Raw genomic sequence first — 12,145 nt, forward strand, 5'->3', positions numbered from 1 at the left:
CTACAAAATTTTTTTAATTAATAATTGATAACCATAACGAGAAAAATAATCAATAAATGTTAGAAAAATATTTACGATTATTGATATATAAGATCCACTTATGCTAATGTGAATAAGTTCTCATAAATTAGGACTTCGTTTAATCCCTTTCCTTTTACCCTAGTTAACTAACCCCATAACAATCAAAACTTATCTCTAAGCCATTAGAAAGAAGAGTAGGAAAGTTGTTAGTCTTTATCAATCTTTTTACTTTTTCTTTACAAATGTGACCAAGTCTTTTATGCTACAACATTGAAGTTGTTTTTTTTTTTATGTACAACCTTTTGACAATTCTTTCAATGTTATTTGAGATAGCATAAATATTAGTAAGAGCTAAACATAGTTTATATAATTTGCAAGGAAAAACTAGACAATATTTTTTGAATCAGTAATTATCTTAATAATTGAATTCTTTATTTCAAAAGCATAACTAGTAGTGTCTAACTTAAAAATGGAAATTAAATTCTATCTAAATGACAGTACATAGAAAGTGTTTTCTAATAAAAGTGTATGACAAGTACTTAAATTTAAGCAAGTTGTTCTCACAAGCTCGACTTCCACGTTCACATTGGTTATTGTGAGCTTAAACTCGTCCTTGTTTAGCTTCCTCTTTCTTATGAACCCATGTAAGATAAAAGCAACATGACTAATTGCACCACCATATATAGCCACCTGGAACTAGATAGGATTTAGTTAAATTGAGTTCATGGAATTACCTTCATGCTCACATTTCTCTAATTAAATTTTATATGTGAGACAATCTTGTTTCTTGTGTCTATTTCTCTTACAAAAAAAAAATTTAAGTTCTTACTTGAGGACATCTTTTAGATCATTGCATTAATTTATTGATAAGATTTCTTTTGTTTTATCCTTAACTTGTTTGGGAGAATTAAAGTTAGACTTCTTAACTTTTTTGTGATAGTTTTACTGACAAGAAGAGCATTAATGGCTTTTTCAATTTTAATCTTATCTTCTTCAGCAACACATCTAGTGATAAGATCATTAATACTAGGCTTAAGTAAATTACTCAAGCTCTTTTTTATTTGTTGAAATTTCATAACCACTTAAGCTCATCCTTTTTTGTGATTCCCTAACTCATGATATAGGCCTTTCCAATTCATTCCTTTAAGGAGAATTTACGACCTTTATCTCTTAGACTTTTCTCTTTTAAGCTTACTTTGAAACCCTAACTTAACGCATAATGAAATTTAAAAATTTACAGGTATTTTGATGAGCCATATTATATTTGTTTTGTTGGATATTTTTCATAACTATTATGCTTTAAATTTCTCCCTTATATAGTGCTTTAATTGTTAAAGAATACTCGTTAAACGAATGGGAGAAAAAGGAAACCAAAAGATCTTTTGGAAGTTAAGGCAGAAAGGGTTGATTCCCTAAGGGAGGAGGGTCTGTCCTTGGATGTTTAAGGCTCACATTTAGCTTTTGGATTTTAGGGGGATCAACCCCTAAAGAAGGAAGGTCGATCCCCACAATACATAACACTTTAGTTAGCTTATAAAATTACAATGATTGACCTCTAAGTTTTAAAAGGTCGATCCTTGCTAGATAGAACATGGGAATAAGCTTCTAGAAACTTACAGATTGCCCTATGATGTTTAAAAGTTCAATCCCTATAGCCATGCAAGGAAAAATAAAATCTAGGGATTGACCCCTAAAGGTTTAAAGTTCAATCCTGTAAGCATAACATCGAAGAAGATAAGATATATCCTTAAAAATGAGATATGACAAAAATGGTATCAGAGCACTCTGTGTACAACCTTGGGCAATGGTGGGGCAAACCTCAATAAGGACGTAAGTGTCAAGAACTACGCTCTTTCTTTTAAATATGTGATAGTCCGTGTGATGCTTGAGTGGACACTTTCACGCAAGCCAACTAATACTCATTTATATCTGATTAATCATCAACAATAGTAACAAATCAAACTAAAATAATGTACATCAAAATCATAGGGCATATCGAATGCCATATATGTAACCACTGAGCCATGTAAAGGAAAAATGTTTTATTAATACGAAAATGAGTACAAGGGACTAAGACACGCCATCGTCGAGCCATAGATGCAACCCTAGATGATTCGTTACAAACATACTTTTACTGGTGAGATAATCCAACAATCCACTGACTACTCACCCCCTATATAGAGTTTACGAGGTTTTACACGTATTCTACTAATAGCCATTACAACACTTAAGATGAGGACATTCCTTTCCTAAATAGTCTTCCCCCTCCTAAAGACTTAACAACTATTTTAGGGATGTCACCATGAGCCATTACAATGTTTAAAAGAGGGACATTTCCCTTATAAGTACAAAAGACTCAATCTTTTAGACAACTCTTCCCTATAATAGTCTGATACAAGATTGGCTCATGACATCCTCCCCTACTTAATCTGCTGATGCCATCATTGATTGGTTGGCTTGAAATTCTACAATCTTCTACTAGAAGGAGAAGAAATCGACTTCTTTCTCCCAAGTGATCTCATCTAGCCTTAAACCTTCCCATCTCGCCAGGTACTCCTGTGTCGATCGTCGGTTGATTATTGTCATCCTTCTTATCAAAATCTCTTTCACTTTGCACTATAATGGTGGCTTGGTGTTGATGGGGCTCTTTTTCCTCGACTCTTGCTTGCATCTACATGGAATGGCTTCAGATTGCTGATGTGAAACATGGGGTATACCTTCATTCACTTGGAAAAATTAATCTTGTAGGAGGTCTTTTCCACCTTGGCTATAACCAATATTAAACCTTTATACTATCGTATTAGTCTTTGATTTCTCTTTCGTAGGAATCGAAGTTGTTCAAAAACCAACTTCAATAGCACTCCCACTTTAAAGTGTTGATCTTTTCGACCTTTATTTGTCTATTTCTTCATGTGGTTGGAGGCTTTCTCTAGATAGGCTCTAGTAATTTAAGTGTTTTGTCTCCACTCCTCAGTAAAGTTGAATGCTCATGGACTATTCTCGCTATACAATTCCACTTAGGTATGGGAAAGTCTAGGTTGTTGTTTGATGATGACCTCAAAAAGGGTTTTATTGGTGGTTGAGCTCTTTTGTGAGTTGAAACATAGTTGAGCCACATCTAGTAGGTTGGGCCAGTTCTTCTTATTCACCTATACAAAGTGTTGTAGGTTTTCTTCTAACAACCTATTGAAGCGTTCTACCTAACCATCTATTTGCTAGTGATAACTAGAAGATATGTTGAGTTCAAACCCTAATAACTTGAAAAGCTCTTTCCAAAAAAAGCCAGTAAACCTTGGATCTTTGTCATTGATAGTGCTCTTAAGAACACCTTAATATTTTACCACATGTTTAAAAACCTTGTGAATCATTTCTTTTGTGGAGTCAAACTTTTTGACTGGAATAAATATCACGTACTTGCAGAAACAGTCCATCACTACCAAGATTGCTATCATCTCCCACTTAAGGAAGCCCTACAATAAAGTCTAAAGAAATACTTTCCCACGGTTTGGTTGGCACTAGTAGAGGTTTGAGCATTCCCACCGCTTTCTGTCTATCTACTTTATCCTACTAGCAAATGAGGCACGTTCTTGTATAATCCATCACATCTTGCTGCATATGAGGCAATGGTATCCCTGTTTTAGTAGTGCGACAGTCTATTGCTAACTTGTACGTCTTGTCCAAGGAATGCTGTGACATTCCTGCATTAATTTTTACCTAAGCTCTCTTACTCTTGGAACAAATATGTGTGGTCCCTTTGTTAGTAGGAGTTCATTTTACCCAAAAGTATTTTGACTTTTTACTCTTCACCAATTTCCTAATGGCAATTGCTTGGGGATATCTGTGCAAATTTTCCCCAATAAGATTAAGGATATCAGGTCATTTTGCTAGTTGTCATTGGTGTGATCACTCTTAAAGCTGTGAACTCGGCCTTCCTGCTAAGGGCATCTACCACACGGCTCGCTTTTCAAGCTTTGTGCTCAAAGGAAAAATCAAACTCGGCCAGGAACTCTTACCATCTGTCTTACTTGGTGGTAAGTTTTGGTTGTATGAGGAAGTGACTAACTAGTATGTTGTTAGTCTTAACCATGAATTGTGATAGTAGCAAGTAGTGTCACCAAGCCCGTAAAAAATAGATCACTACTAGTAGTTCTTTCTTATGTGCCATGTATCTCCTTTCAAGTTCATTCAAATTCTAACTTTCAAACACAACTAGGTGTCCTTCTTTTAACAACACTCCTCCCAAGGCAAAGTCTAATGCATTCATCCACACCTCGAAGGGCTTTCGGATATTAGGAAGGGATAAGATATGATCCATCTTCATCGCGTCTTTCAAACCTTCCAAGGTTTCTTGGCACTACGACATACAACTCCTCTTCTGTCCTCTTTTCAGTAATTTTGTCAATGCTATGGTCCTTCTTGAATATCCTTTCACAAATCTCCAATAATAATTGGTTAGCCCTAACAACGAATGAAGCTTAGTTGTATTCTTATGGATGGCCCATTCTTTGATAGCTTTCACCTTCTACATGTCCATTCGAATGTGCCCCTACTCAATTATGTGGCCAAGGAACTGAATTTGGGTTTGCGCGAATAAACCTTTCTCCCTTTCTACATACAATTAGTTGTTGTATAGCCTTTGAAAAACCTATCGCAAATGTTGTTGATACTTTTCTAAGGTCGAACTGTATACTACGATATCGTCCCAATAGATTACCACAAACTTGTCCAAATAATAATGGAACACCTAATTGATCAATATGCTAAAGGTAGCGGGAGCATTGGTTAGTCCAAAAGGTATAACAAGAAAGTCAAATGCGTCATACCACGTTACGTAGGTGGTTTTCGGTCTATCTCCCTTAACCACTCTTACTTGATGGTATCTTGATCTTAAATATAACTTGAAGAAGTACTTTGCACCACTCAACTGGTCAAAGAGATCTATTATAAGAGGGATATGATATTTATTTTTAACTGTGACTTTGTCAAGGCCTGATAATCCATGCATAATCTCAAACTCCCATCTTGTTTCTTCTGACAAAGTATTGGAGCCCCAAAAGGCACCTTTGATGGTCAGATAAATCTGGCTTAAGTCATTTTATCTAATTGTTTCCTTAGCTCCACTGACTTTGAGGGAGCTATCTTGTTTGGCCCTTTTACAGGCGGCTTGACTCTTGGGAGTAATTTTATCCTATGATTGATAGCTCGTCGAGGCGTTAAGACCTTGGGTAATTGTTTTGGATTCATATCTTGAAATTCTTCCAAAACTAGTTTTATTTTCTCGGGTATTGGATTCATGTTATCTTCACATTTGTAAATCGGCATGGCCACATAGGAGGGCTTACCTTTCTTGATCCTTTTCTTTAATTGCATAGCTAATATAATATTTTTCCCACTCTTAGTTAGAATTGTAGTTGGTACAACACATGGTCATTCTCCGAAAAATATTAAACAACTTGCAGCAGGGAAAGGGATGGCTTGTGCTTTTGTCATAAAATCCAAGCCCAAAACAAATCAAAGTCATCCATAGTGGCTACCGTCAAGTTCATCTTCCCTACCCACGAGCCAATCTTAACCTTTACGTCTTTGGCATTTCCCATGATAGCTAAAGCTGGCAAGTTAATTGCTTTCATCTACCCATAGTCTTTCTCAACTTTAAGACTGCATCTCTTAGCTGCTCTCGGGGTGATGAAGGTGTCTGAAGTTCCCGTGTCAAGCATCGCTTTGGTACTTTTCTCATTCAACAACACCTCTACATATATTAGACCTCGTTAGGGTTCCTTCTCCATCTTTTCTAATTACGCTTGTGAACCGCTAAGGAAATGAATAAAACTTATCTGTGCTAGCTTTTCCTTGGCTTCTTCTACTATGGTGTGGGGTAGGGGTGTCTCAAAATTGGTAGTGCATATAGCACTAAGAACTGCTCGGTGAGGGCAATCAGTTACTCGATGTGTTTTTTTGCAAAAAAAACAAGATATCGGAGGTCATGGCTTAAAGTTCCGTGGCTTGTTTATTCTCGATTACAGTGAGTCTCTAGCAGGTGGTCTCCTATCACCTCCCCCACTCGAGTGTTTGCTCATTATCGAAAATTTTACCTCACTTTTAAGCTAGAGTTACTAATCTTGGATGGAAGGTCTTTCTCTTTGTTGGAGTTTTCATTATAATCAATAAGGCACTAGGTAGCCACCATCACCGAAGTCACATCTTGTACCTTCTGTCTCTATAACTCTATCTTTGCCCATGGTTTCAAACCCTTGAGGAAATAAAATAGTCTATATTTTTCAATCATATACTTGATATCTAGCATTAAGGTAGAAAAGTTGCTCACGAACTCTCGCACTGATCCCCGTTTGTGATAACTTCTACAACTTCCATCACACCATAAATTCAACATTCTCAAGGAAAGACTGGCTCTTCAATTCTCACTTAAGGTCTACCTAAGTGTTGATGTGGCACTCACCATTAATGAATTTGGAACACCACCATAATTTCACGTCCCTAACAAGATACATTGAAGCTATTTCCACTTTATCCTCCTCTGACTCTATGTGCATTGCTCGAAAATACCGTTTCATATAAAAAAGGAAGTTCTCCAACTCCTTAGCATCCCTGACCCCTTCATATCACTTGGGTTTTGGCACTTTGGCCCCTTTACCTCTATCTTTTGAATTTTCACTGATATTACTTATAGCAATAACCAAAATATTTACCTAAGCTTTTCAATTCTCCAATCATGCCTTCGAAAGTGCTCAATGCATCCTTGGTCTTATCACTCAGGATATTAATCAACTTGGACAATTCCCACTAGATTGTCTTAATTTCAGCTATTTGCTTGCGCAGAACCATCTGACCTTTTACTGCAACCACTGTGGCTTCTAGCTCATCAATCCTCTGATGGTCCTCTGATGAACTCTGCGTGGTCACCATTGTTACTCTCTAGATTAGCACATATCACTCATACTTTGATACCAACTGTCACGAACTATGCACCTTCTTCAATGAATGTAATAGTCCATGTAGCCCTTGAATGGATGCTTCCACGCAAGCCAATCAATACTCATTTATATCTAATCAAGCATCAATAATAGCAACAAATCAGACTAAGACAATACATATCAAAATCATAGGGCATATCTAATGTCATATATGTAACCATTAAGCCACAAAAAGGAAAAATGTTTTGTTCATATGGAAATGAGTACAAGGGACCAAGACACGCCATCGTCGGGCCATAGGGGCAGTCCCAGATGATTCGCTATAAATATACCTTGACCAATGAGGCAGCCCAACAATACACCGATTGCTCACCCCATATAAAAAGTTTACGAGGTTTTATATGTATTCTACCAATAGCCATTACAACACTTGAGATGAGGACATTCCTTTCCTAAAGGGTCTTCCCCCTCTTAAAGACTTAATAAGTATTTTTAGAAATGTCACCACGAGCCATTACAATGTTTGAAAAAAGAACATTTCCTTTACAAGTACAAAAAACTCAATCCCTTATACAACTCTACTTCATGACACTAAGTCTCATAAAGGGGGCTAAAGGCCTTTAGGCAAATCCCACATTGACAAAACATAAGAAAAGACCCTGGGCTTTAAAAGGTAGCATACCTTCCATTCACAAAGCACCTTTTTGAGACGAAACCATAAGGCTCTATAGAGCCAAAGTAAACAATACCTTGTGACGTGGAAAAATGGGACTGTGACACTTACCCACCCATTACCTTTGTTGGCCTTTAACATGAGCTCAATGGAATCCTTACACAGGCCTATCCTCATTTGAGTGTTTTCTTCTTCCATACTTAGTCTAATGGTTTCCCCATTCTTAGGCCTTTGCTTGTCATTTTAGTGTTTTTTGTCAATTATCCTCCATTTAAACTACTTGTATGGCCTTTCACCATTTTTGGCAATAAAGTAATAGTTAACTTTCCTTAATTTTGCATGTTCAGATGAGGAAACAATATTTTGCAAATTCAATACTAGATGCTACACCAATTTGAATTTTCCTGACACAAAAGGCTTGTTTTCTTTTTTTTCCAATGCCTCAAGTTAACTATTTCTCAATCTTTGGAATTTGCATTGTTGGCAAAGTTTGCCTACCACTTTTTACTCTTTTCCTTATCGTGACCATAAGATGCATCTTTCTGGATTATATACCTTTTCTTGTTTCCTTCCATTGCACCTATATATCACAATTCCCTATATTCATAATGGAAGCATGGATTTCATGAGCTTGGTTGTTAGCCTAAATATGAAGGAAAGTTGGGATTTTTCTCGTATTATCCACCTATACTAACACTAATGCATAATTAAATGCGCTCTTATTTCTTATCAACTTGTAAAAACTTTCCCCATTTATTCTTAATGGCCTCAAAAAGGTTTTCAAGCGATAAGAGAAGTGGTAGTTCTTCAATTTTAACCTAAACCAACATATGCCTCTTGTAAATGTTGACATTGTAGTGATTAATAGTTTCGAACCAAAAGTCAAAATTTTCTTTATAATGTCCCAACAAAACCTTTATTTCTTTTTTATCGTCAAACATTAACAAAACATGCAAACCTTTCGCTAGTCTAACCTGAACCATAATGCCTTTAAAGAAAAGTGCACTTTGACCTTTTCGATAGTTGATGACACCTTTTGGTCTTCTAATAGCACTCCTTGCTAGCCATTCCATCTCTAATTCGATAAAAATCACCATGACGCCTTTCTTTTTATCCTTCTTTACATTTTTAATTCGTTGTTCTTGAAACTATTCACAAACCACCTTTATGGCTAGCGATGTCTTCCACATGTACACATACTCCTTTTGCTTGTTGGTCAGGATACCTTCAGAGTCTCTCATGCAATCAACCTCTTTTACAATTATGGACCTACCATCAACTTTCTTGCGATGTCCTCAATTAATCACACTTCGTAATTCCTCAACCTCCCTACACTTTACAAAACCAAGTTTGGTTTTTTCATTTTTTAGGATTCTGGTGATAAAAACATCCATGACAATCGCATAGTGATCAAAAATTTCTTTCAACATATTCCAAGTTATCATCAGACTCTTATTACCTACAAACACCATTTTCAAGCTTCTACTCCAATTCTCCAAGCTATGCCAATTTTGTTGTTTTAGCCATTCATTCTCTTAGGACTTTGTACACACCACTCTAGTTACGAATCATCTCACCCTTTGATACAAATTAATAGTTGTGGACAAATTTACATAATATTAGTACTTATCTTGTAAATTTAAATTGTTTCATTTATTTTTCAGATTTTAAGTTTAAAAATTTTCTTCAGTTAGGTGGATAATTAATTAAGAATTGTTTCAAAAAATGTGAAATCATGATCATCCATGATTAGTATTGTATACTACAAGGGTGAAGCTAGAACATTTTTAGGAAGGGGACCAAACAAAAAAAAGCACTTAACAGTCAACGAAAACTTTATCTATCATCCAATTCTCACACACAACATAACGTTCACTTATGCAAGCTAAAAGAATAAATACCACAACACAAATTATCAAAACATAGTTGACTTTCATAAATAAGTACCACTTATAATTCTTTCCAAGGAAGTTGTGCTCGACGTTTTTTCATAAATTCAAATTCCACTTCAGCTTCGAATAAATAAATACCACTTCAGCTTCAAAATTGGTAGCTTAGTGAGGAAGCTTTCCTCCAAAGGATTCTACTTGCTATTGGTATATTGGGCTCTTGCAATTGCTAATTAGTATATTGGACTTATGATAGATTTAGATTTATATAAACCTAGTGGGTTTGCATTAGTAGACTCACTTTTTTTTCAAAAAAAAAATGATAGACTTAGCATATTGGGTTAGAATTTATATGCTAGACTTAGCTAGTAAGTATAAATTTCACAATATTTTAAAGACCAAGTTAAAAAAAATTAAAAAAATTAATTATATGTAATAAATTAAAATATATGACCCCCACTATAACAAAGAGAAGCCGCCTCTAGTATACTACATAAAAATGTTTCACAATTTCCTTTAAGAAGCATATTGCTGCATCCATCCTTTTTATTCTTTTCTGTTTTTTTTATTTTTTGTCATTTCTTCCTCTTTGTTCACAAACAGGAAAGGAACGAGCGGCTAAAGCTTTTGTCATCCTACGATCGCTCCATTTCATTCAATTGGTCCAATTTAACCCTTTGCATTTTGAAAAAAAAATAAAAAACAAAAGAAAAAATAATTCATTTGCTTGGTCACAAAATTATATTATATTAACATCCGAGTATTTGATTCAAATATATATATCCTGACTAAATTTGAATTCTTTTTCTCTAAATTAAAATATATTATATTTGCACTCCTATGCACATAAAAACATTTATATGTGCACTCTTATGTGCGGTAAAACATTATTCAAATGATTTATGAATATGAATTCACATACAATTCATGCAATATTATAAAAAAAATCTAATTAGTGCCATTGACCATTCACAATAAAAGTAAATGTTAATCAATGTCTATTGAAACTGATTAAGATGAAGGAAAATTTGTAATTAATGTATTGTCCATTTTGAATTTGATAAAAATAATGTATTAATGGAAAAAAAGTCTTTGTTAAAATAATATTTTTGAGATATAACTTATAACCATCCTTTTAATACTTATAGGCTCCTTTACGGAGGCTATGGCTTCGAGATAACCCCCTTTTTTATATAATTTAAAACTCTAATGGCTTATCAAAAAAAATATTAACACTTATAGGTATTCATTAACCAAACTTACAATAAAAAAACTCAAACTTAAACCCAAAATGCTAATTAAACAGAAGAAAGAATCCATTAATCTCAAAGTTAATTTTCTCCCCATAACTAATCTGTTTTAAGTTAAAAAATATATTGGCAATGTCTGTATTTCTCCAGTTCTTAATTAGTACAAACCATGAAAAATGAAAATTAAACCTCCTCCTACCCACCAAACCCCTATTTGACATTTCTTTTCCTATGGTACTATTTCCAGTTTCTCCACCTCCAACCAAACAAAAAGGAAGAACAATATTACAAATGTATGTCCAAATATTCAAATCAATAAAAGAAAAAAATATTTATATTATCTCTACAGTAACAAATTCCTGAATTAACCCTCTCCATTTTTGTAATCCCCCAAAAAAAAATCAACCAAGCATGAAAAGAAGGAAAAAAAAAAAAAGAGCAGATTAATTACTCAGGCATAAACATCACAATTGTCACGTTTTCCAGGTGCCAAAGCCCCATTTCCTGAAGCACCCACGAAATTAACCTTCAAATCGTCACATAAAACTCTAATCACCAAACTTCTAGTCCACCAGGAACCAGTTTTAAACGTCGCCCATATACGAAACCTCAAGGCAAAAGTCAGGGATCCCGTGGCTCGATCCTTGCTCATTTCTTGGGTTAACCAAATCGGCACCGCGTTTTGAGCTGAACCATTGGCGGAAATGATAGCATTCATCGTGGCTTTGGTCTTGGTCTCCATGAAAATAGGGTTAAGCCAAGAAGAACCCAAGGACTCCTCATCGTCGTAAAACATGGCACCCACGATTTTATCCAAGTAAAGTCTTAACTTATGATTTGGGTTTTCCAATGTGAGATTTGTATCCCATGTTGCCGTGAAAGGAGTTGAGGTATTAAAATTGGAGACAGACATGTTATCTACGTGGAAAACTGGGATTTGCGGACGTAAAACGGCCCAGGTGATTAGGCTTGAGAGGCAGGTAAGAACAATTAAAACAAACATAGCTGCAATAATTCCACGCGCGAATCCTGAACATCGATCATGCTGGGGAGATGCATAACCCTGATTGTAATAAGGGGCACCTGGTGGGAGTTGTGCGTAAGGGTATTGGTTATAACCATGAGGAGGGGGAGGGTAGCCGGGGTATGGCCCGCCATGGGTATGCACCATTTGCGGAGGGTAACCCATCGCCGGCGGATAACCGTGTGCCGGAGATTGGTTGTTGGGTGGTTGTGGTGGCGGTGGAGGTTGTGATGGTGGTGCTGGTGCTGGTTGGTGATTATTATTTGTGTCTGAGGATGGAGATGAATGATGCTTTGGCTGATCTCGTTTGTTTTGATGGTCTTCGGAATGAGAAGACATTTTGAGAAAAAAAAAAA

The 12,145-nt window shown here is 35.6% G+C and overlaps 1 protein-coding gene across 1 annotated transcript; it reads right to left on the minus strand.

Annotated features, from left to right (window-relative positions):
• Positions 1 to 10,983: 10,983 nt before the first annotated feature.
• Positions 10,984 to 12,139, minus strand: LOC110420726 (hydroxyproline-rich glycoprotein family protein). Its single transcript, XM_021434101.1, has one exon. The coding sequence runs from the start codon at positions 12,126 to 12,128 to the stop codon at positions 11,217 to 11,219; it is 912 nt and encodes a 303-aa protein (XP_021289776.1). The 5' UTR covers positions 12,129 to 12,139; the 3' UTR covers positions 10,984 to 11,216.
• Positions 12,140 to 12,145: the final 6 nt, after the last annotated feature.

Source organism: Theobroma umbraticum, unplaced genomic scaffold, assembly GCF_002168275.2.
Source record: "Theobroma umbraticum cultivar Fairchild unplaced genomic scaffold, ASM216827v3 scaffold_86.0, whole genome shotgun sequence".
NCBI lineage: Eukaryota > Viridiplantae > Streptophyta > Magnoliopsida > Malvales > Malvaceae > Theobroma > Theobroma umbraticum.

What these genes read in the sequence shown, in the direction of transcription:
- LOC110420726 (XM_021434101.1), bottom strand. Translation starts at nt 12,128, where the DNA reads ATGTCTTCTCATTCCGAAGACCATCAAAACAAACGAGATCAGCCAAAG.